The following is a 26,233-nucleotide window of genomic DNA, read 5'->3' as shown; positions in this document are numbered from 1 at the left end:
TACATTTACACAATAATTTCAAGCAACAGTAAATAATAAACACCCTCCTTTAGCACACATGCACACACACACGCACACACACTCAACCACCTTTAAACAATGGACTTCCTCACACTAGTAAGTCTCATCTTGCCACATATACTGTTAGACTCAAAGTTACTTAACAACAGTCTTATCAGTGGGGATGCTGGACCAGCCCAATTTTCTTCTAGAACCACTTTAATTTTTACAACTTGAAGCCACATACCCAACGTGGTCTGTACATTCTAAGGACACCCCGGATGATAAAAATGAATTCCACTTCCTTTGTGTGAGGAGAGATGTACATCTCTGAAGAGGAATATGATTACAACTCAAAAAAGTCAAAAATAAACCCCAAATCTCAGATCTCCAAGCACAGCTTCTTAACAGCATTGTGCTAATGTTAACATTGAATCAGCTCAATGGGAAGATTCTTTTCGATTTCTCTACAGAGGTACTGGTTAGTTCTGATTCTTTCTTAGGCTGCTTGAAACACACATGTCTTTTAAGGGGCCTGGGAGCAGTACATCGCGCTGTCCAGGTTAGCGGCCTGCCTAGCCTCCGGAATGTCAGACGGGACTCAGCCCCGGTGCCTTGCTCTCTGATTTATTTCTGGCTGTTAGTAAGTGGAAACCATGACAAAGTTTACATTAGCAGACACATACACATGCCCCAGCCTGTAAATATTCTATGATGGAAAATGGTACAATGACTCCATTCCTAGTGAAAAGGAGCATAAAAGGAGAAGAGGGGGCGGGGGGGGGGGGAGTGACCAACAATGGCTCTTCTCCCAGTGGAAAACCCAGACCAGATGGCGGAGATGGGCTTTGAACTAACTGGACCTTGTCAGCCACTTCTCCAGGGCCTCTGGAAAAGCAAGCCAAGCAGAGCCCAGCGCCTTGGGGCAAACCTGGTGGGATCCAGCAGTCATCTTGTCTTGGAAGCTGGTTGAAGAAGACCACCTGCCATTTCCTTCTCAGAGAGGTGAGTGAGGAGGAATTTTAAAGTCAGATTTGAAAGGAGTTTGCACACCGTCCTGCCTGGGACACAGACATGTCCCCCGGTCGGACCCCCTCAAAGCGCCAGCTGGAGTTTGGTCATGTTTCTCTGGTGCATGTTGTGATGGCGGACTAATTCGTCTGAGCGGGCAAACTTTTTCTGACAACTGGGCCACCGACAGCTGAAGGGCTTTTCACCTGTTGACACAATTGCCGGTCAGAGACATTGCGGCGGAGACACTGGGCACAAGTTCAACTCTCAAAGGCCTGAATTAAATCATCCCAAGGCACTCACTCCCGATCTAACCCCCCCACCCCCAACCAGTTCTTTCCCTAGGCTAACAAATCGGACTCATTTCATGGGCAGCCTTGGAATGGCAGCACCTCTGGACCCTTCAGGATTAAATGACTGTAGAAAGTATGAAATATTATTAAGTCAGAGGACTGGGAAATGACAGGGAAGGAAAGAGTCTAGTTAATCAAAATGGGCAATTCATATGTAATCCAGGGGAAAACATTTGTTTCAACCTTTGCTCTTAGACCGTTTTGTGAATTGCATAGATGTTTCCCCTCCACTGTCTTCCCAGGGAATCCGGCTTCACTGGCTGCAGGAACTCAGGTTCATGACCCTGGGTATTACTGATTGATCACCCTCCTGTAGTAGAGCTGGGACTGTAGCTTACATATCTCTGTCTGTGTCGATATTCTGGATGGGCTGCATATTTTAAAATAAGTCGCTGGTACCAGTTGGTGGGGTATTTGCTCCCTTTACCTTCAAGTGTTCCTCAGAGCATAATCCCTGTTCTAGTTGAGGCATGGTTTTAAGATTTTTAATGAGTTTGCCGAAAGATCAAGACCTCTCCACCTAAGGAGCTCTCAGAAGTTCCTTCCAAGCCTCATTCTGGACAGGGAGGATAATCAGCATTTATGAAATGCCTAATATATGCCCAGCCTTGTGCTAGACATCATCTGTATACATTATTTCACATATCCCTTATAACAGCTCTGCAAGACAAGCATTAGCATCCCCACTCTGGAGCTGAGGCTAGACCACTAGTAAGGGCAGACGCAACCAAGCAGGACTTTAATCCCCAGGCCTGTCTGTTCCTAAGCCCACGCGCTTGGCAGGATCCCCCCCCACTCCCAGGCCTGGCCTTAATGGAGATAGAGCTGTGTGTGTCTTTTTCCCAAGTAAAAATGCCCCAGGACTCAACCTCTGTCCAACCAAGGAGAACTTCCCAGGATATCGCTGGTCCCACTTTGGCTCCTCTGAGAACTACTGGTTGGCACAAGCAGGGAGCAATGTCCCAGGGGAGACACTGTCCCAGGGTCAGAAGAGGGGACTGATCAAAAGAGGGTAAAACAGTCTGCCAGTGTCCTGGGTCGTTTTGCACATGTGCCTATAGACACAGGGTTAGAGGAGGAGGGGGCCGGGATATAAGGGATGATAATTTTCTCACCAAATTATGAGCTCAGGACTAAGGAAAAGAAGAAACACCAGAGGCAGTGAGAAGGCCAAAAGAGAGGCCTGTCCCATCAACTCTGGGGCGGGCACAGGTGTCTTGACTCTGTTTATAAATGCAGCCTATTGGGGCTGAGAATCTGCACTGCGTGGGGGCTCACAACCTCATGTTTTCCTTCACCTCCCACTCACTATTCCTCTGCTCTTCCTGATCTGACCCTTGGCTATCCATCCCAACCTCCAGCCACGCTGTCAAAGGTCATGTTCTAATGGACAAAGCCCAACCCTTTCTCTTGTTGGTCCTCACTCTCCTCGGTCTCTCAATGGCACTCAGCTTTGCTGACCTTGGCTCTCTTCCCGATTCCTACCTTCCCTGGGCTCTGAGACCATCCTACGCTCTTTCTCCAAAAAAGAAAGCCATGGGACGTGGTGGGCTGGGAGCAGAAAGAATTGGGAGTGCTACTTACTAGCTTTGGGACTGTAGACAAGTCATTTCATCACTACGGGCCTCAGTCTCCTCATCTGAAAAATGGGGATAAAACATGCCTACCCTCCTCTCCTTACAAGGATGTTGCAAAGAAACAACGAGATAACCCTAAGCCTTGACCCTCCTTCCAAAGCTAGAAAATACACAGCAAAGGCGATGCTATTTTCATTAGGAATCACACTAAGCTTGTGGAAAAGCAAAAAGTTTCAGCGACCAGTGAATAAATGCCCTGTTCTCCTCGCTACACTAGTAAAGAGGGAGTAATATCCACATGCTGATATGAGTTTGGCAGAACCCATGTCTGCTCCTGGGACATTAACTTTTAGCCCAGCAAGGATTCAGGTCTCTGAAAATAGCGTCATGAAATGTGAACTCTCCAGAGACTAAATATTTGGCTTGTGAGAATTTCTGCTGTTTTCCTGTAAAGTTGATGATCTTATCAAATGGAGCGACACCGTGTAATGCCACAGAGGGGGAACAGTGGGGACCTAGATCCTCTCCTCCTTTCTTTCTGGACACACAGTAAAGGAGTGGTCTTTGCCTTTCTCCGTTGTGCTCTGTAGTTCCCAGCCCCATCCCTTCTGAAACAATGTTATTAGTTAAAGAGAGCCGTGCACTGTTCTTTCTCTCACTAAACCTGCTCAGAACTTCTACACTCGTCTTTTCCCATCTCTCCCAATACAAACAACTTCATTCAACAGTATTTTTTAAAAAAAATAATGAAAAATAAATGTGAAGAAAAGTTTACGCACTTGTTTTACCTGTATGAGTCCTGGTGTGGGTCTTCAGGTGGTCAGACCGGGAGAACTTTCGCTGACAAGTTTTACACTGGAATGGTTTCACACCTAAATGGACAGAGAAGGTCTAGCCGCAGCCCTAACAATGTGGGAGCATAAGGAGGCCCCCGGGGGCCAGCTAGCTTCCTGGAGGTGGCCGGAGGAGACGGGCCTTTCCAGCCCCCTGTGACGATGTCTGCATCTCTCTCAGATGTCCCCCGCACCCCAGGCCTGGCATAGACCACCTGATTCCGTACAGTAATCCCTGAAGACCTGCTTCTGTCTGGGGAGCAACTAACCCTTAACCACAAACGTCCAGCTTCCCACTAGAGGCTCGGCTGTGTCCAAGACTGAAAAAGTGAATCACACACTACGAACTGATCATGCTCTCCACCACCCTGTTGTTCACTGCTACTCAGCGTGTCATCAGGAAATGGCTAGTGGGAGCCCACTGTTCTGTGGTCTGCAGGAGAAATGTGGGATGTTTCTTTGTCTTTTTTTTTTTTTTTTTCTTAAGGAAAGGAAAATCTCCAGCGGTGGGGAGGGGGACATAATGATTGGGAAAAGCTAAGCAAATGGCTAACCCTCTCATATCCATATTCAACAATAAAGAGAATCACAAAATCAACTGCAACCCAAGAGAACATACTGCCAGCAACGAGAAGGGAGCCTACAAACCTGTGTGTCTCCTTTGGTGTCTTTTGAGCTGGTCTGAACGAGAAAACCTGCGTTCACAGTCCTTGAAGTCACACTGGTATGGTTTCTCACCTTGGGGAAGACACATAATCCATTTGAAAATGCTGCTGGAAATGGGGATCTCATGAAAGGCAACTCTCCTGCTGGGACTGAGGGATCCCCAAGAGCCTAAGGCACTCTGGTAGAGTGTGGTAGGGTGCTGCTGTGTGAGGCTCAAAGCCTTCCTGCACACGGGCTCCTGGACAGTGAGTGGAGAGTGGGGGATGAGTCGAATGAGGATAGGTCCCTCATCTCTGAGTTGTAAGTGGATGGGAACTCAGGTTCTGATGTTGGACACTAGGGTCCCATCCAGCTCTGCCACTTCAAGCTCTGGGTGAAGAGCCATTTCCTTATTGAGAAAAGGGGCTACTAGTCTTACAGCTTTGAAGGATTCATGCATAGCTTGAGCCAGGCCAGCCACATAAAGGGCTTCTTTGCCCAGTGCCAAGCACACAGGCACTGCTCGAGAAATATTGGTAGAGAATCTTCAGAAAAATAATAAACCAAAAATGTCTTCACTCTTCAACTGAGTTGGAGGCAAAATTCTAGAATGGATATGCCTTGGAGCTGGCCCCAGGTAATAAATGTTTTATGTTTTATGGTCTGAAGATTTGGTGTTCTCTGCTACTGACTTCTCATTCCTGGATCAAGCCTATGATGCTCACAATGCTTGTGAGACACTCAAGTGAAACCAGGAACTGAAGTATCTAGAAAGGCTTTGGTATTCCTTTATCCAAGAGAAGTCAGTAGTGGGATTGCATAAACTTCTGCCTCCGAAGGGAGAAACCCCACCCCTGTCCTTGCTAGAGAAAGTTCAGCCAAATACTGGGAACGAAGCTCCACGAGTGCACTGAGTGACCTTGGGCTTTCCCACCTTCTTATGAGAATTCTGAGTCACCAGTGTTCTGGGATGGAGAGCGAGCCATCCCAGGACCAGCTGTTCTTTCTGTTATAAGGCATTCCCGCATTGCCTGTCTGGCCTCATATCCTCTGTTCCCCTGATTAATCTCTATTCCTGCTATACCAGAGCTCACCATTCCCTAAATCTGCCTTGCACTTTGCTTACACCAAATGCCCTTTGTCCCTATCTCCACATTTCTCCCTGTCAACAAGTCTACGATATGTCCCTTGCCAATGCCACCTGCTTCCTCTGTGAAGCCTTCTTGGAAATTTCATGTTCAGTTCGAAAGCCCTTCATTCCCTCGGTACAGAATGTATTACAGAACATCTAACTTGGTAGACTGGGTCCGTGGCTACCTTCCTCCAGAGACTGGAAAATCCCAGGGGCAGGAACCTTTCCTTCACTTCATGTTGATATCTGGCCCAGTGCCTTAATCTTCAATAACCGTACTCAGTCTACTTTCTTTTTGGTGCCGTTCTGCTTCTGCTCCTTCTTTGCTTCTTCTTCCGCACCCTACTGACCCTTTGATAGTAAGCCCAAGCCCTTCCTCCTTCTGGGATGACTTTGGCTCAAATCAGCAAATCTTCTCAGCCAACTCCAGCCTCTGGTTTAGCACCTTGTCACATACTCTCTCAGTCCCTTTTCATACGTGAATCCTAGCTGCAAAACAGACTATCACCTCTTTGAGAAGAGGGTCTATGACTTGCAGCGAAAAGGCACGAGCATGGGTTCTGCTTCCACTATATTTTACCCACATGATAACTGGTCAGTGTGTGGGGATTAAATGAAAGAATGCATATAGAGAGTCTGGCACATAAAAAATATTTGATATAAAAGTACTTAATACAACAGTCTTACTACTGTCATGTGTAGATAAGAAAAGCTTGCATTCTTCCAAGAAAAGCGCTCCAGAACTGTTAAATACAGGCTGCTCTCCTTGTCTTCTGCAAAGAAGAGCTTCTTAAAGCCATCAGAGGGTATGGGGGTCATGGCTACCTTGCCCACTGCTTCCCCCTCACACACACATCTCCCCCTCCCTGCTTGCTAAGTGCCTTTTCCCCAGTCAAGGTTTCTACAACCATATTGCCTTCAGTGTATGCCCTTGCATTTCTCCAGCCACAATTTTGCTTTATCATTTTCTTAATAGACTTCACAAATGCTTTGCAAACGATCTCATTTGGGAAACATGTAAAATATAACAGGCCCCTAGTTCTCTCATCTTTAGCCCAGAGCCTGTGGTCTACAAAGTGCAGACTCAGGTTTATTCTAGAACTGCACCCTCCAGACACAACTTAGCAAACTTAGCAAAATCCAATGATCCAAAGAGATCTGAATACCAGCTCGTCTCTTCTTCAGCTTCCCCAGAGAAAAATAAGCAGCAACAAAATAGTAAGATTAATTGTAACAATAAAACTGTCCTTCCAGTTACGGGAAAAAAACAGTGCCAGCTCCCCTGTAGGAAAGCCTGGCTTCTCACTGCTTCTCACTCAGTCTCCCCTGTAGTGGTAAACCAACCACACTCCCGTCCAGTGCCCACAAGGAAAAGAGCAAACTTTTGTGAAATGGCTGTTCACACTCAAGGTAGCCAACAAGGAGATGAGGCCAATTCTCTTTCCCAGAGAAAGTTAAGACTTAACCTGTGGGAAAATCCTATTTTCCTTAACACATCACAAAAATCATTTTTTTAAAGATTGAAAACAGAAATTAAACCTCCAAATCCATTTTCCTATTCCTATCTGGTCGGTTATTACTAACCCAAACAGTTCAGTTTTGCTTTGGACCACCTCTCTGTAAGTCTTACTGACCTTACTCATCAATCTCTCAAAACTGTCTGATTACCAAACTCCTGGAATAGGTCCTCTCTCTTTAGAGATGCTAATAGTATTCTAATAGTTACACTATTGTTTATTCAGACCTATTGACATAGAGACTATACTAGGTGCTTCACAGTTAATGCCTTGCATTTCATTTGATTTTAAAAGTTAATCTAGGGGCACCTGGGTGGCTCAGTAGATTGAGACCTCTGCCTTTGGCTTGGGTCATGAGCCCAGGTTCCTGGGATGGAGCCCCACATCAGGCTCTTTGCTTGGCAGGCAGCCGGCTTCTTTCTCTCTCTCTGCCTGCCTCTCTGCCTACTTGTGATCTCTGTCTGTCAAATAAATAAATGAAATCTTTAAAAAAATAAATAAAATAAATAAAAGTTAATCTAGACTTGGGGCACTGGGGTGCCTCAGTCAGTTAAGTGTCCAACTCTTAATTTCAGCTCAGGTCATCATCTCAGGTTATGAGATTGAGCTCCACATCAGGCTCCACACTCAGTGTGGAGTCTGCTGGAGATCATCTGTCCTTCTGCCTCTGCCCCTCCCCTGCTGGCTCTCTCTCTCTCTCTCTAAAAAAAAAAAAAAAAGTAAATCTAGTCTTAAGACTGGACTAAGACGGGCATTACCAACTCCATTTTCCATGAGACAAAAGGAAGTCCAAAGAGAGGTTCAGTAACTTACTCAAGGTCTCACCAGCTGGTTGTGAAGTCAGAATTCAAACACAAGTTACGCCTCTTTAGTTCAGCGGAATTCTTTTTCCACCACTCTGCTTTGCCATTCCTGAAGACAGTTTACTGAATTCTTTATTAAAGGATAGACCATCGGGTTGGAAAATGCCCCTGGCAGCTGTTTTTATCATCTTGGACAGATCTTTCAAAGCACCGCCTACTGCCAATCCAAGAAATTTCCGGTGTTCTTAGCAGTGGGACAGCCAAGAACAGGAGCTCTTGAATCCCCCTTGCCCACCGGCCATTGGAAATGAGGCTGGACAGGGGACACACTTACCAGTGTGCTTCCGGCTGTGCATCTGTAAGTGAGACAGCTTAAAATATCTCTTATTGCAGCCCGGGTAAGCACACATGAAGGGGCGTTTCTCACTGGTCTCAGATGCCGACCGGACAAGAGTTGGAGCCACTCCAGGCACACGTCGCACATCCTATGAGCACAGTATGAGAGAAATGGAGGCTTTAAGCCACATGTGAACATTCATGTCAGTCCTGGTGGAAGTGAGCTTTAGAATATACCCAAAGAATGGATGACGGTTGTAAGACCTAAAACCGCTCCCATCCATACTCCAGATGCCCACGGCAGACATCACTAATGGACGACAGATCAGACCATGTTACAGTGCAGCACGCCAACATCACTACTACGGATCAACCAGAACTGATACTTCTTTGAAGTCTTTTTGGGGTTGCTGATCCAGAGGATCTGGAAAAGAAATGCTGGTGACTGCAAGAGTTCCATATCCATCCTGTCTCTCAGCTTCACCACTTGAGACAGTGAGGTCTAGAAGTCAACGTCCCAGAATCTATTTCCTCCCACTTGGACACACAGCCACATGACTTCAGGCCCAGTGTGCAATGTGTGGGGAAGTCCTTATTAGAGAAAAATATGGGATACTGAATGAACCCCAAACTGACCAGCCTTTCCATGTGGGAGTAAATGACAAGGAAGGAAGAGCCCCCTGAGAATTGGGGGCTCTCTCTGTGAAGAGGCTGAAACCACCAGAGGCCAATGATATAGGCAGAGTAATTGCTCAATAGTATTAACACCAGAAAACACTGTGTCTGCCTTCTGGGCACTTTCCATGTCCTTCACTGTTGATTCCCTTTACCTTGAGGGAGTGGGTATGTGTCAATTCTCCATGACAAGGTGCTAAGGGGACACAGCGAGACAAATTCTCCTTCCTGCTCTCAGGATCAATGACTCATAGATGGGGGAAATGGGAGAGTCCCAACGGCCACTGAATCCACTTCATTCTCTTTCCGATGTGCAAGCCAAGACCAAAGAGCACATCCATGTTTTGTGTTAAGTCCCAGAACTACCTCTGAGCCTAACGCATTCCCTGATCTGTGCACCTTCCACACCACACTTACATTCTAGATCCTATTTTGCACTGCCTTGCCCTGTGAGATTTTCTTTATGGTGACATACAAATTTGCTGTTGATAGGCCACAGTGTCTCAAGGCAAATGGTGGTGTAAATTTAAATGACGAGTCAGCTACGTTTGACTGTCAGACTCTAGGATAGAACGAGTCAGTAGTGAATCAACACCTGTGAGGTCTGGAGTCTATCAGCAGCCACTATATTGAGTCTGACAACCTGGGCTTGGGGGAAAGGAAGTCAAAAGGGGCTCTCTTCATTTCCTTTCATTCAATCTAGATGCAGCACAAACAGCAACAGGACATAAAACTGTGTTGTCAGTGTCAGTCAAGGATCCTGGTGGAGGATGCCGGGGGCATTTGATGGGAGGAGAGACTGGGATGACTCTTCTTATACCTCCATCAGATTTCATGTTTCTGTAACCCTCACCTTATTGTCACCCTTGGGAGGTTCGGCCTAAGGGAGCACACTGTTCTATCACCATGATGCTTCTGGAAACATCAATCAGAATATCTCAGAGCTACCTGCCCCACACATCATGTGGGTTCCCGGCTCGCACACAACTTACTTCTTGGGTACTGACTATTCTGGTGAAAGTATCACCATGGTCTCTCGTGTTCGAGTCACTGAGGCACACGTGAAAGTCACAAATGGAGACCCTTGGTAACTGTGTGTTGTTCTGATCCCCAAAAGAAGCTCTGCTGAGGTGGTTTGCTGTGGACTTTCGTGAATTCTCCAAAATGTTTACCTTTTTAATTTACTTTCCTCACTCTCCTTGAAGGTCCCTCCCCCCCAAACTGTTCGCAGCCCTCTGTCTCCCTAAGAAGCAATGCAACATGGTGCTTAAAAACAGGTGTTCCTGAATCAGACAAGACTCATGTTACGACCAGCTTGGACAAGTCACTCATCTTCTCTGGACTTCAGTTTCTTCATCCATAAATGGACACAATGGTGCCCACCTGTAAAGGTGCACTGAGGATTAAATGGAAAAATAAAATACAGACATGGAAGAACCTTAAATGCATATTGCTAAGTGACAGAGGTCAGTCTGAAGAGGCTGCATCCTGTGTGATTCCAACCATACGATGTCCTGGAAAAAGGCGAAACTATAGAGACAGTAAGAACATCAGTGGTTGTCGGGGGGAGGAGAGGAAGCAGGGACAGATGAATAGGTGGAACACAGGCATTGTTATTTTTAGACAGTGGAACTATTCTGTACTCTAATGCCATGGTAGAAGCATGGCAGTGTGCATTTAAGAAAATCCACGGAAGCCCCCAGAGCAAAAACACCAACCTTGAGGTAAACCATGGACTTTCGTTAACAATAATGTTTCAGGGAAAAAAAGAATGTATCAATACTGGCTCATCAAGTGTAACAAGTGTATCATACTGAGGCAAGTTGTTAGTCCCAGGGAGGAGGGGGAAGAGGGAGGACAGGGGAACTCTTTGTACTTTCTGCACAATTTTTCCTTAAACCTGGAACGGATCTAAAAACTTGAGTTGATGAAGACAAAAAGTCCATATATAAAATTCGGCACACCCCCTGGCACATAGAAAGTGTCCAGAACCAACACGATGTTGCTGTTATTGTTATTAGTAGAACACCAGGCAAGAGAAGAGTCAGCTTCAGGCGCTTGACAATGCAGACCAAGTCAAGGTTCTGACTTGGAAGCCAAGGGTCTGGGTCACGCATTGCAAGAGCTGCACAGCCCACCTGGGAAAGGGGAATTAAGCAGCGAAGGGGAAGGGATGGGGTTCTGCCAGAAGCATCTTGGTCTGAGTCAGGGATGTGGGCGTGGTCACAAGGACCTGTAGAGAAGGGGCTGTCCTCTCCACCCCAGTGGAAGAGGAGAGGTCCCTATCATCAGAGCACTCTGTAATGACGAACAGACTTACCAGGGCCAAATGGCCATCAGCATGGAAGCGAAGGGCTATTGAGAAGGGAAAGAGGCATACAAGTCCCCGTCTAGCAAGCCCCCCCCCACCCAAGTTCTCACCTGAATACCCCTGAAGACGCCATGGGTGTGTATTCTGTACTGGGCACCACAGAGGATGGGCGTCGTGTGGTTGTCACTCTCATACCCTGTGCCGTGGCTGCGAACACAAAGAAAGGACAACAAGGCTCAGGTTGGTCCACCGGTGCCATCTGGAAATGCTCATCTGCGGCAGAAGGAATGTTCTTAAAACGCTCACAGGACAATGACGGCTGGCTTTTGCATCCCTGCACTGGGGCTGCTCTGGAAACAGGACTCTGGGAAGGGCGGGGCCGCTCAACCATCACGTCACCACCACGCAGCCCTCCCTCACGCTCCAGTTCTCACAGGCTGGCCATCTGGGTCTACGCCTCTCAGACGAGCTGGGAAAAGACCCAGGGGCAGGACTTCATTCCCAGCAAGTTGTTTACCTTCTAGCTGGCAGGACTGACAGCTGCAAATATCTCAGGAATGAGCAGATCCCTCAAGTTCCACATTGACTGCAATGGATTTTTGTCGGCACCTCATGACTCAGTTTTTACCAGATAGCCCCAAGAAAGTGATGACTCAGGAGAAATGTCACATTGTCAGAAGTGCGGATTACACATCTGCGGCCATGCTCCACTCAACCCTACACGTCAGTTTCCCAGATCAGCTTAACTCTTCACAGTCGACCCGTGGAGTCCATAGACACCGGGTAATCGCACCCAGCACTAGGCTGGCTAGTCCTCTAGTTGGTGCCCAGGTTCACCTTGGGCTGTGAGCGAGAGCTGAGGGCTGTGGAAGGCTGAAAAGAACAACTTAGAAGAAGTGAAGACTCGAGAAGTATTCTCTCCTTTAGGTAAAAGCTTGTATGTATGTGCCGTTATTTTACTTCCAAATGAGGCAGAGTAAGGATTCTTATCCACATGGGAAGCGTGTTACAATCCCTTCTAGAATCAGCACAGGGAGCTTTTAGGAAATGCCTCTGTAAAAACATGCAGCTGCTTTGGAAAATGTCTGGCAGCTCCTCAAAAGATTAGACCTAAAGTTACAAGGTGACCTGGAAATTCTACTTCAAGGTATATTCCCCAGAGAAAGGAAAACGTGTATCTACAGATAAACTCGTATGCGTTGTTGATTAGCAGCATGATTCGTAATAGCCAAAAAGTGGAATCAACCCCAATGCCCATCAGCTGACGAATGGATGAACGAATTAGAGTATCTTCATAAGAGGGAATATTATTTAGCAATAAAAAGATGGGAAATACTGACACATGATAATGTGGAAAACCCTGAAAACAGGCTAAGTGAAGGAAGTCAGCCACAAAGGACACACCTACTGTGGGATTCCATTTAAACAGAATGTGCAGAACAGGCAAATTCTGTAGAGACAGAAAGTGGGTTGGTAACGGGCTGCCTAGGACCGGGGAAGTTGGGGGAAATGGCAGAATGACTGCTGAAAATGTCCTCAAATTGTTGGAATGGTCGTACAGCTCTGTGAATACATGAGAAACGGTTGATTTGTGTACTCTAAAAGGGTGAGCTGTTCGGTGTGTGCAATTTATAAAGCTGCTTTACAAAATTAACTCCAGGGAATCAAGGGGTGCATGCACTGGTTTCCCCCACCCCAAGCCTCCAGGTGTAATTAACTTGCTATCAGGACTGAGAACCTCTGCCCTCTACCTCTGTTACTCTAGAGACGCCAGGGGTCCCCGTGCCGGAGGCAGGTACTTGGGCCGATCAGCGCACTCAAGCTGAGGGTGTGGGGAAAACCCAGGCCTGGCTCCACTCCCATTTCCCCAGGGGAGAAAATTTCTGGAGGGAAAGGGTGTCTGCCAGGATGACTGACTTGTCCACACGTCCCACAGCACAGCAGCTGTGGGGTTTCACATTTAATTCTGGCTCCAGGCATTTCAGAAAGAATTGCCTGTCTCCCTTGCAGAGAGCAGTGATAGCAGTGTGGGGAATCGGGTGGCAGTTCTGTTCCCTTGAACCCACTACACTTTGTCTCCACATCCTCCAGGTGATTTCTGACATATCCGGGGGTGGGGGGGGGAAGTGTCCCAAAGAGCTAAACCGGGGTTAAACATGCAAAAGTCAGAAAGAAATGCCAAATCCAGATAACATCTGCCTCTGAACCTTAAAGTGTACTTGCCAAGAAAGAGGCCATGTCTGCTTTCCTTATGATCATGCTATAGAGACAGTGAGGACCCAAGAGCTGATGACAGTGGCCATGTGTAGCCGACAGAGGACAGGACAATGAAGGATGCTGCCAGAACATTCTGCCCTGAAGGCTGAGAAGAGACACGGCCTCTGCTTGGTGTAGTCCTCTGCATGGAGCCAGAACGGGACACATTTTATAAGGCTGAGGGATTCTAAGGGACACAACAGAAATCAGAATAATTTTAAATTCTGCTATCAAAGGGGAAGAATTAGGAATCTCTTGTCTTGGCAGCTAATCACCGGATGTGTTGTTACTTGGGTTCCTGGGGGGCACAGGAAATAGACTTCCCTCAAAGCACTTGTCCCAGAAAAAATTGCTGCCCCGCTCACAGGTAATGACATGCTCTTCAGAGCCCGATGCAAGCCTACACACACAAAGGCAACTAGAAACAAGACTGTACCTGCCAAATACACCCCTAGCTTCTTCCACCAGGTCCATGAATAAAACTACAGCTGGGTCCTGCCTGCTGGCTTTGGCGTCTCCAGAAGACAGACTCAGCAATGCCATTTTGCACTTGGAAACCCTGCAACCCAACACTCTTCCCAGTGGGGTCTGGCCAGAACACCGGGTACATCCACAGCCATTTCATATGGTGACCACTCTCTCTGGGTGAGTAAAGGAAAGCAGGTCAGTGGTCTTGGAACCATATACTAACAGAGGGAGAAAAGTCATCTACTCCAACCCTCAGCTTAAAGTCCTGTAGCTTGTCTTCAACAGTTGGACAACAAAGACTGGTGGTAAGTGTTAAAGGCAGCCCATTCCATTTGGGAAGTGCTCTAATTGTGAGGACAGGCCTTTCTAAGCCAACCTGAAATTGGCCTCCTCCTTTCCACCTTCTGGAGAACCAAAGTCTACGTGTTTGACAGCCCTCTCTGTGTGTCTCCTCTGCTCTGGGGTAAACTCGGCCTCAAAGACAGAGACCCACTTGTTCCTCTCTGTATCCTCTCAGCTTGGTGACTGAAGGCACTTCGTCTATAATTGTTCCATGAAAAGGACTGAATCTAACCTCTTCCCATCACAGTCCTTCAGGTACGGGACCAGGTACAGAGGCACGGTTCTCTCAGAGATTACGACATACACTGGTGTCTGATTCCTATCCCATCTGTACCATCCTCTTCTTGATCCCCTTCCTTTGTTAAGTCTCTTTCAGCATGTGGCTTGAAATGGGTGCCAGTGCCCCCGGAAGAGTGCCACTCTAAGGGAGTAGGGGAAGGAGGACCATCCATAAACACAAAAACCTTAAGAATTGGGGGAGTGACATAAATAAATAAGACCAGAGAATACATTCCTCACTCAAAGGGATTCCACCTAAAATTTTTCAAAATCAGTATGCCAGTCAAACATAGCACAATGCATTAAGCCCACAGGCTGTCAGGGCTCAATGAACACATCCAAGCACATTACTTCTTGGCACTCAGGTCACAGTGGCCCTGCTCTGTCAAATAGAATCCTCAACATCCAAGACAGCATGAACTGCAATTAAGGCATGTAGCTCCAACCTTGAGCTTGAACACATGATTTCTTCAACTGAAGTTCAAGACTACACATTTATCCTTCAAACCCCATTTTATTTCTTTTAGCAAGTCACCCCCACTGTTGAAATCTTTTTTTACTCAATTTGGCTTCCAAAACGTTTGTTTTCCATCCCATTTCATACTGTCTCTACCTTTGAAAATCACCTTTTTTTGTTTCCACTTAAAAAAAAGAGGTTGGAGGGGTGCCTGGGTGGCTCAGTGGGTTGAAGCCTCTGCCTTCAGCTCAGGTCATGATCCCAGGGTCCTGGGATCGAGCCCCGCATCAGGCTCTCTGCTCAGCAGGGAGCCTGCTTCCTCATCCTCTCTCTCTCTGCCTGCCTCTCTGCCTGCTTGTGATTTCTGTCTGTCAAATAAATTAAAAAAAAAAAAAAGAGGATGGGGGGAGGACCTTCTTTGCTGTTGTGGGGAACTATTATATTTATAATTCACGTAACTGTTCTCTAGTATTAGGAAGTGATAGGATTCTCGAAGTTCTCTCTATGTGGCAACCTGGGGGTAGCCATCATAGAGAATCTAGTCATTTGGATGGACAAATGTCATCAGCAGGAGTTAATCTGAGACAGAATGGCTCAGAATGATGGTTGCTGCCATTGGAACAACAGACCCAGGTATGAGCTTAGGTGGTCAAGTAAAGGCAAGTTTTTCCTCCAAGAGAATTAGCCTTAAAAAGTTCTAGTGACTATGTTGTAAATGAACCAAATAGGAGTAAAGGCAGAATTCTTAGAGGTCTGGAGCCATAAAGCCTTCTAAGAAGGGCAAGGAGCTACCACCCAGTGAAGAGATTTCTGGAGGCAAAGATGTACTTTCCAAATGAAGCAATCACAAAGCTCTGGACAGTTGTGGGGTAAAATTTGTCATTCTGTCTCAGATTAACTCCTGCTGATGACATTTGTCCATCCAAAAGACTAGATTCTCTATGATGGCTACCCCCAGGTTGCCACATAGAGAGAACTTCAAGAATCCTATCACTTCCTAATACTAGAGAACAGTTACGTGTATTATAAATATAATAGTTCCCCACAAGCTCTAGAGTGGAATGTGAATCCCACCAGACTGAGCAGTGATGAGACCCAAATCTCCCTTAGGGTAGAAAAGCTTTTGGTGGCTAGATCTGCCTTCCAACCCAGATAATAAGAAGGAAAGGATAGACCCTGCTCTTTCAGCCATGGACTGGTAATTCTATGAACCCAGTGTTGCCAGATCTTTCCATTTTCCAGAAAAGTCAGAAATCAAGATTTTTATATGAGATCACTTCAGCTCTAAATTCTGGCGAATGGGGCACCTGGGTGGCTCAGTCAGTTAAGTGTCCAGCTCTTTATTTTGGCTCAGATCATGGTCCCAGAATTGTGAGATCGAGCCCCACATCAGGCTCCTTGCTCAGCAAGGAGTCTGCTGGAGATTCTCTCCCTCTTCCAGGGAGGTGGGGAAAGGTGTAGGGAAAGGTCCCCACCCTCCCCCTTAAATAATCACTCAATCAACCAATAAAAAACTCTGGCAAATAACTGAGATTTCCCAGAATCACTGTCAGGTCAGATGACATATTTCTGGCCTAAAGGCCACCAGTTTGCAACCTCAGCTTTAAAGGTGTGCAAGGAAGTTTAAGCTACAAGCTAGAAAATTCCGTCTTGGTTTTGTTGTCTCCTTCCACGTGACAACAAAGTAGAAGCAGGGAAGCACCTGATTCTTTGAAAACAGTATATCAGAACTTTCAAAACCCTTGAAAGCTTAAAAAAGAAGCTGTACTTGTCCAGCAGACATGGCCAATGCCACAAGGGCAAAATCTGGAAGCACTTATCATCTACAGGTATCAGTGGTTCACTCTAAATTTCATTGGTCCTCTTGCAGGTAGGTTTAAACATTGAAGCTATAGGACAAATTCCAGTGTATCTGTTTCCTACAGCTGCTGTAACAAATTGCTACAAATCTGGTGGCTTAAAACACAAATTTATTCCCTTATAATCCTGAAGATCAGAAGTCTCAAACCAGCCTCTGTGTCCTAAAGTCAAGAGGTGGGAAGGGCTGTTTTCTTCTGGAGGTTGAGGGGGAAATCTCTCTCCTTGTCTTTCTCAATTTCTAGAACTTGCTTGCATTCCTTGGTGCCTTCTTCACCTCATTCCAACCTCTTGCTTCCTTCGCCACATCTCCTCTGTAGTCAAATCTCCCTTGTGTCTTCTTCTTCTAAGGTTCTTATTACATGTAGGACCTACCCAGATGATTCGGGATGATCTCCGCATCTCAAGATCCTTAACTTAATCAGGGGCACCTGGGTGGCTCAGAGGGTTAAAGCCTCTGTCTTCGGCTCAGGTCATGATCCCAGGGGGGTCCTGGGATCGAGCCCCACATTGGGCTCTCTGCTCAGCAGGAAGTCTGCTTCCCTTCCTCTCTCTCTGCCTGCCTCTCTGCCCACTTGTGATCTCTGTCAAATGAATAAATAAAATCTTAAAAAAAAAAAAAGACCCTTAACTGAATCACACTGCACAGTTTCTTGTGCTATATAAGGCATCATCCACAAGTTCCAGGAATTAGGACATAGGTGTCTTTGGGGGTCATTATTCAACCTCCCATACCAAGAGAACCAGACTTACTCAGTTTCTTGCAGATACATTTGAAAGAATTAAATTAATCTGGATCCTTTATCTCCAGATTAATCTAGTCCGAAAGAAAAACAGCACCTCCCCAGCGAACCATTATAGCATCAAATGAGACTGGGTGAGTAAAGCACACTGCTCAGCCCACAGTATGCCCTCAGTAAATGTTCACTAGAACTTCACAGTAAGATCTGCATTTTACAGCAAAGATTATTGAGATTTAAGAAGACACTGAGTTATCTGCCCAAAGTCAGACAGATGGCAAGTGGTAGAGATGGGGTTTGAGTCCAGGTCAGTGCAGCTCTCGTCCTTCAAAACTAGCTAGACAATTCTGGTGGAATAACCCCATCCTGGGCTCACTTTTATCATCAAGACCCTTGACTAATTCCCAGTTCTTTTCTCCAGTGGTATGAATGAAATTAGGTTGCTGAAGGTTTAAAATGTTGCGGGAATGGCTAGGATAGGAGAAGGGGAGTGATCAGGAGGAACAAGTTCAAGGTACTCACTCTTCAGGACACTCCAGCTTCTGCTCTGAGACACAACTTTCATTTTGGTGTCAGGAAAGCACAAAGCTAGCTGATGGAAACGGTCTGCTTATATGCAACAGACAACCAAAACTGAGCACAATTTTTACGAAAAAAAAAAAAAATTCTTTCCACCAAACTGGGAAAATCAACTAAGCAGAAACAGTTACCAGCGGAGCATATACCTCGTGACTTCATTCCTGGGGGTGTGTGGACTGCACATTTTCCTAAACAGCTTTAAAATGCATAAAAATGTATCCTGAGAAAGTTGGCTTTTCCTAGATAGCTTTAAAATACATAAACATGTGTCCTTAGAAAGTTCACAAAAAGAGAAGAATGTCCCTCATATAACACAAATTATGAGCCCTCTTCATGCTAAAAACTTGTACACTGAGGTTTGGCTCAGAAAAAAAAAATGTTAGAAGAGTAGCTTCTCTAGAAAAGATTAATTTTGATATTCCACAGGCACAAGAAAATTAATAAAAAGGAATTGAGGTTTTACAGATGAGGAAAACCAGAGCTGCTCTGAAATCCCTTATCAACAGAAGAGGGAAAGAAAGATAGAAAGAAAGAAAAAGAGAGAGAGAGAGAAAGGAAGAAAGAAAGAAAAGAAGAGAAAAAAGAGAGACTTTGAAGATAATTAGTATTTGATACAAATATTCAAAAAGGGGAAAACTCAACCTGTGGTTTCTCTCTCCCACCTCTAGTCCTTGGCCAGGTGGGCATCTCCCCACCCTCACGTCCATCTTCTCACCTCTGCAGAGTTAATCAGGTTGAAGAAAAGCACCTGAGAAAACGTCAAACTCTTGCATATCCAGAGAATGGAACTTACCTATCAACCCCTCTTCTCTGTCCATCCTTGATAATCAGACTACATACACGAGACGCTTAAATGCTTGATTCCTTTTGGTGGTGGCAACCTAGCACAACCACCTCCAGCTCAACATGAAAGCTATTTTCTTCCCTGCCTGAATGGGATGTGCTAAGGACAGTATTTAAATAAAATTCTGCATAAACATCATCAGCAAGGCCATTCTCTTTTCTTCACGTAATTTCAACGTTTATAGTGGGAATAACGGGCATATATAAAAGCCAAAGAATTATTCTGTTCCTGAAAATATTTAAATGATGCAGTTTCTTTTATGAATCCAGCACAGAACCTCAAACTTAAAAATGAAACAACCAAGTTAAATTTGAGTTTAAAAAACAAAAACAAAAATACAACTAATGACTGCACTTTGATGGTTCATGGTATAAAATTCTTCCAGAAGTATAGTCTACAGAAAACAACCAGCTATTTGAGTCTTCCTCTTCCCCTCAGGTGTTTCATTTCAGTTCAGAGCTCAAGAAAAAGATGCATATTTGACTTTTAACAAAAATCTAATCTATCTTGTGTCACTTTTAATTAAAAAGTATACTATAGTAATTCTAACTATTGTATCTTTTTGTTGTTGTTGTTGTTAAAGATATTGCTTATTTATTTGACAGAGAGAGAGATCACAAGTAGGCAGAGAGGCAGACAGAGAGGGGGGGGAAGCAGGCTCCCTGTGGAGCAGAGAGCCTGACGTGGGGCTCGATCCCAGGACTCTGAGATCATGACCTGAGCCGAAGGCAGAGGCTTAACCCACTGAGCCACCCAGGCGCCCCACCATTGTACCTTTTAATGAACACTTTTCTCATGAACATTATTAGAAAGAAGGCTTCTCCATTTAAAAAAAAAGAAAAGAAAAGAAAAAAGAAATCTTGCCATTTGCAAGGATGTGGATGGACCTAGAGGGTATTATGCTAAGCAACATAAGTCAATCAAAGAAAGACAATTATCATTTGATCTCACTGATATAAGGAATTTGAGAAACAAGACAGAGGATCATGGGGGGAAGGGAGGGAAAAATGAAACAAGACAAAACCAGAGAGGGAGACAAACCATAAGAAACTCTTAATCTCAGGAAACAAACCGAGGGTTGCTGGAGGGGAGGGGTTGAGAGGGACAGGGTGGCTGGGGGATGGACACTGGGGAGGGTATGTGCTATGGCGAGTGCTGTGAATCGTGTAAGACTAATGAATCACAGACCTGTAGCCCTAAAACAAATAGTACTTATATGCTAATTTTAAAGAAAGAAAGAAAGAAAGAAAGAAAGAAAGAAAGAAAGAAAGAAAGAAAGATTTCTCTGCACCATCCTTCATTAATTTTCCCTCCAGGTCTCATACATCTTTATGGGCACCCAGCTCCAAAAGTATCTGGAGGGGAAGAGAACTCATGCCACTTTTACTAACTTTGACTGTTTGTTGGTTTGTTTTTAAAGATTTTATTTATTTATTTGAGAGAGAGTGAGCAGTAGGGAGAGGGAGAGAGAATCTGAAGCAGACTCCACACTGAACACAGAGCCCAATGTGGGGCTAATCGCACAATTGCAAGACCACACCCTGAGCTGAAACCAAGAACCAGATAACCTAACGGACTGAGCCACTCAGCCACCCCTAACTTTGGCTATGTTAATTCTCTATTGAGTATCTCTTGTCTGCCCACTCCACATCCAGTCCACCTTCCTCTGGAAACACTGCCCTTTTCCTTTCCACTTTTCTCCTAACCCCGGCCTCAGACCGCAGGGTTGAGGACATACTCAGGACCTGGCCAATCAGATCACTGCACTCTCTAGCCACATGATCCAACTCGGGCCAATGAGAGCCTTCCCTGGGTCTTTTGTTGGAGAAGAACCAATAAGAAGGTATTTTCCTTGTGAAGCTGTAGATGCCCAAAACCAGAGCTACTTTTGCCACGATGGAGAGAGCCTGTCTGAGAAGTCAGCTAGCACAGAAAACAGCAGGGACAAAAGACAATGAAAGAGTGTTCTAATGACATCGTCTGAGCCCTTGAATCCAGACATGGGATTTTAAAAGACAATATGTAAGTTACTAAATTAAAATTTCCCCTTTGACCTCTGCCACTTACAACCAGGGTTCTGCCCCCTGCTACAGAAAAAGTCTTGATTCATACATAATCTAGCAGTTACCTAAAAGTCATTGGATTTATTTCCTCAGCGAATTTCTCAAAACATGATATCTATAGAGGAGTACTGGTCCCTTCAAGGTCTTACCTTCTGGAAATGCCTGCTGGTTCCAACAACGCTATCATTAGCAAAACCTAGTTTGTATTCCTCTTTTGAAAGTTTCTTTGTAGCCATGGCTCCTAGGCCTTCAGTTTTCATGCAGCCTGGTCGTCGGCTGCTGTTTAACAGGGGACACAGGCTGCATGGTTAACAGCCTGACAGCAATGCTTGTATACATCAGCCCTAATGAGCCATCAGGCTTCCTCGCCACTTGAAACAATGCACAAACCGCCTCCAACTGACATTTTCCTTCTTATTTAATGCTCAGAGCAGAGCTAAGAGATATTTTAAATACTTAAATCCAGTTTCTCATAATAGTTTAGAGAGAGCACAGTCCAAACACACCACAGTTTTACTGGCCCCTAGCACTTGGAAGATGGTTTTCGGCATGACTTTCATTCTTGCTTCGAAACACACACACACACACACACACACTTAACTGTATTTTCATAAACCATCTCAATCAGACCATATAAGAAATCTCTGGATCTCCCCTTATTGTGTGTCTGGTACTGAGGTGATAGTTTATCAGAATCCCAAATTTCATCTAACTCACTGGGTTCGCTCGTCTCAAAACCTGGGCTCTATGGCCGGAAACTGCTGGTAGATACCAAGAATGGCTGTCCCAGATCCACGTGAGACAAGCCTTACACAGGAAAGATGGGGCAGGAGCTTTTCAGCGCAGATTCCTTACGGCTCCTACCCAACTAGCTTGCTCACTCTTGAATCTGAAAAAGTTTACTCAACTATGCTCAATTACATAAAAACAAACAAACATACAACAACAAAAAACCTGTGCTCCTAAAACACCAGGATCAAGCACGGGGCTCTGAAGATGAAGACGTCCCCTGCTTCTCCAGGTGAAACGTGGGCTTGCAGGTGTGAAGGCTGTGTGCATAATCATCTTTTCCACAGGTCCCACGAATGTTAGTAACACCACAGAGTAGATCAAGGTGAAGACATGAAGGAAAATCCTTGTAATATATTAATGGAATCACACTCATTCTCAGAGATTTTGAAACCAAAGGCATTACCGCTAAAAAGTTTCTTTTTTTTTAAGATTTTATTTATTTATTTGACAGACAGAGATCACAAGTAGGCAGATAGGCAGACAGAGAGAGAGGAGGAAGCAGGATCCCCACTGAGCAGAGAGCCCAATGCGGGGCTCGATATCAGGACCCTGGGATCATGACCTGAGCCAAAGGCAGAGGCTTTAACCCACTGAGCCACCCAAGTGCCCCACTGCTAAAAAGTTTTTAAAAGGAGGAAATTCGGGGCACCTGGGTGGCTCAATGGGTTAAGCCTCTGCCTTTGGCTCAGGTCATGATCTCAGGTTCCTGGGATCGAGTCCCACATCGGGCTCTCTGCTCGGAAGGAGCCTGCTTCCTCCTCTCTCTCTCTCTCTCTCTCTGCCTGCCTCTCTGTCTACTTGTGATCTCTCTCTGTCAAATAAATAAAATCTTTAAAAAAAAAAAAAGGAGGAAATTCAAAATAGAGACATCTGACACAGACCAAAACTTGAAAAAATGTTGAGGAATGCCATTCACATTCTTTTATTTATTTATTTAAGATTTACTTCTTTATTTTAGAGAGAGTGGGTGGAGGGACAGAGGGAGAGAGAGAAAGAAACCCAAGCAGACATGGCACTGAGCTCAGAGCCTGATGCAGGGCTTGATCTCATGACTCTGAGATCAGACCTGAGCTGAAACCAAGAACTGGATGCTTAACAGACTGCACCACCTAGGCACCCCTGCTATCCACATTCTTGAAGAAAGATCCATTTTTTTTTTCAAAAGTCAATCTTCTCCAAAATTAATTTTTTTTAAAGAGTTTATTTATTTGACAGACAGAGATCACAAGTAGGCAGAGAGGCAGGTAGAGAGAGAGGAGTTAGCAGGCTCCCTGCGGAGTAGAGAGCCCGATGCGGGGCTCGATCCCAGGACCCTGAGATCATGACCTGAGCCGAAGGCAGCGGCTTAATCCACTGAGCCACCCAGGCGCCCCTCCAAAATTAATTTTTATACCTGATGCAATCTAATCAAAATTCTAATAAAGGCTTAAAAAATAAGCTTGTTATTTTAGAATTGTTATAGATTTACAGAAAGATTTCTAAAATAATATAGCAGTTACCATATAGGTCATATCCAGGTTCCTCTCTTACATCTCACATTAATATAAGTGCATTTGTCACAATTAACCAACCAATATTCACAAAGACTTTCTTTTCTCTCTTTCTCTCTCTCTCTCTCTCTCTCTTTTTTTTTTTTTTTTCTAGAGAGAGAGGGCATTCCTGCTATGCATGAGCAAGGGCGGTGAGGAGCAGAAGGAAAGGGAGAGAGAGAATCTTAAGGGGGCTCCACGCCCAGTATGAAGCCAGATGGTGCTTGAGGTTATGACCTGAATGAAAATCAAGTCAGACGCTTAACCAAATAAGCCATCCGAGCACCTCAATAAAGGCTTTCTTTAAAATTAACAAGCTGAATCTAAAATTCATCTTGAAGAATAAACAAGAGATAATAGCCATAATTGGTCTGAAAAAAGAAATACAATGGTAAGAAATTTTCTATCAGATATTTAAACAGACTATAAAATTATAGCTAAGAAAATAGTCTGATACTTGGCAAAAAGAATTAAACTGATTAAAAGAAAAGAGTAAAGCATCTAGAAATGAACCCCAGGAATCTGATAGGATCCAAGGATTAATAAAGGAAATATTTGAAGTTAGTGAGGAAAGGCTGGATTTTTCAAAATAGTTTGGGGATACTGACTAGTCCTCTAGAAACAAATCAAGGTGGAATCAAATTGCCAAATAAATTCAAGATGAACTAATGTTTAAATATAAAAAGTAAATTTAAAATACACCAAGAAATACCAATAAATAAGTAATTTTTTTAAAACCTTGGGATGGGAAAATCTTTTTTTTTAAAGATTTTATTTATTTATTTGACAGAGAAAGATCACAAGCAGGCAGAGAGACAGAAAGAGAGAGAGAGAGAGAGAGAGAGAAGCAGGCTCCCCGCTGAGCTAAGAGCCTGATGCAGGGCTCCACCCCAGGACCCTGGGATCATGACCTGAGCCGAAGGCAACAGCTTAACCCACTGAGCCATCCAGGCGCCCTGGGATGGGAAAATCTTTGTAGACATGATGCCAAAGCCAAAAACTTGAAACCATAAAACAAAAACTGATCACTTTTACTATAAAACTTTCTGACAGGAAAAAAACAAAACTATTAAGAGTCAAAATACAAATCAGAGAAAATACTTGCAATGCATAGGACAACAAAAGGCTTAATATCCTTATAAAAAAAGAGCACTTGGCTGATCTTAGGTTATTGGATGACCTAGCCCAGCTCTCAGCTACCCAGCTGCATTTCCCACGAAGCCTCTTCTCTCTCCAGGACAGTGTTCTAGCAATTCTATCCTCTCCCACCAACAACTTTTTCACTCTTCTTGATCATTCTCATCAGTAAAACAACAGGCAGGCACTTCTCTCTAAATATAGACAAATAAAGCAAAACACTAAGAAATCACCTTCTTGGGGCGGCTGGGTGGCTCAGTCATGAAGCATCTGCCTTTGGCTCGGGTCATGATCCTAGGGTCCTGGGATTTTATTTTTTCAGTGCTCAAGATTCATTGTTTATGCACCACACACAGTGCTCCATGCAATATGTGCCCTCCTGAATACCTACCACCAAGCTCACCTAACCCCCCACCTAACCTCCTCCCCTGCAAAACCCTCAGTTTGTTTCTCAGAGTCCTCAGTCTCTCACGGTTTGTTTCCCCCTCTGATTTCTCCCAGTTTGAGATACCACTTTACACCAGTTAGAATGGCTAAAATCAACAAGACAGGAGACAACAAGTATTGGAGAGGAGGTGGAGAAAGGGGAACCCTCTTACACTGTTGGTGGGAATGAAAGTTGGTGCAGCCACTTTTGAAAGCAGTGTGGAGATTCCTTAAGAAAGTAAAAATAGAGCTTCCCTATAACCCTGCAATTGCATTACTGGGTATTTATCCCAAAGATACAGATGCTATGAAAAGAAGGACCATATGTACCCCAATGTTCATAACAGCAATGGCCACAATCACGAAAATACTCCTTTAGGTCATGAAAGACATTCTCCATGCATCTATTATACTTCTCCCCTCCAACACACACACACACACACACACACACACCTTTATGGACAGGCTGGAATCCTAATTCATCTTTCTGGGCTGAGTCCATCACCTTCCTCATATCCATCTTGGACCCTTCGCCACCACCTTCCTTTTCTATCTTTCCTGCTTGGTCTCTTTCTTCTGCTGATCTGAATAAACCTGTCATTTCCCCTCACCTTTACAAGACGAATATGACTCCTTGCTTAAAAAGAAAATAGAGGGACACCTGAATGGCTCACTCATCAAGTGTCTGCCTCCGGCTCAGGTCATGATCCCAGGGTCCTGGGATCGAGCCCCACATCAGGCTCCCTGCTTGGCAGAAAGCCCGTTTTTCCCCTCTCCCACTCCCCCTGCTTGTGCTCCCTCTCTCACTCTCTCTCTCTGTCAAATAAATAAATAAATATTTAGAAAAATAAAATAGAAACATAATATGGAGATGATGTCTATCAAGCCCAAAGTAGTTTTTTAGATGAAATATTTTTTAACAAGTTGATAATATTTTCAAAACACTCTCTTGATGGTTGAAATACAGAACTTGGCAATGGCTTACAGAAGTTGAAGCCCAATCACTGGCTATAAAAAAGAAAGGGACATAAATGTATATGTATGCATAGAATAAGTTCTAGGGGCACCTGGGTGGCTCACTTGGCTAAGTGTCCAACTCCTGATTTTGGCTCAGGTCCTGGTATCACGGTTGTGAGACGGAGTGCTGTGTTGGGCGCTGGGCGTGGAGCTTGCTTGGGATTCTCTCTCTCCCTCTGCCCCTCACTGCGCCTCCCCAAAAGAAAAAAGTCTAAGTGTATGCAACATAGTATTAACAGTAATTTCATCTGAAC

General features: G+C 44.8%; 1 protein-coding gene across 2 annotated transcripts in view; it reads right to left on the bottom strand.

Moving 5' to 3' along the window:
* Positions 1 to 790: 790 nt before the first annotated feature.
* Positions 791 to 26,233, bottom strand: part of WT1 (WT1 transcription factor) — a 46,819-nt gene continuing 21,376 nt past the window's right edge. For both annotated transcript variants that reach the window (XM_046016464.1, XM_046016465.1), the window contains 5 exons: positions 11,304 to 11,400; positions 8,206 to 8,356; positions 4,423 to 4,512; positions 3,721 to 3,813; positions 791 to 1,217 (listed from right to left, as the gene is read on the bottom strand). In XM_046016464.1, the coding sequence (XP_045872420.1) occupies positions 1,096 to 1,217; positions 3,721 to 3,813; positions 4,423 to 4,512; positions 8,206 to 8,356; positions 11,304 to 11,400 (553 nt within the window). In that variant the 3' untranslated portion in view covers positions 791 to 1,095. The remainder of the gene's footprint in view (positions 1,218 to 3,720; positions 3,814 to 4,422; positions 4,513 to 8,205; positions 8,357 to 11,303; positions 11,401 to 26,233) is intronic.

The sequence above is a fragment of the Meles meles genome, chromosome 8 (genome assembly GCF_922984935.1).
Source record: "Meles meles chromosome 8, mMelMel3.1 paternal haplotype, whole genome shotgun sequence".
In the NCBI taxonomy this organism is placed as follows: domain Eukaryota; kingdom Metazoa; phylum Chordata; class Mammalia; order Carnivora; family Mustelidae; genus Meles; species Meles meles.
The sequence above is the reverse complement of the archived record's forward strand: the minus strand, read 5'-3'. Positions and strand labels throughout refer to the sequence as shown.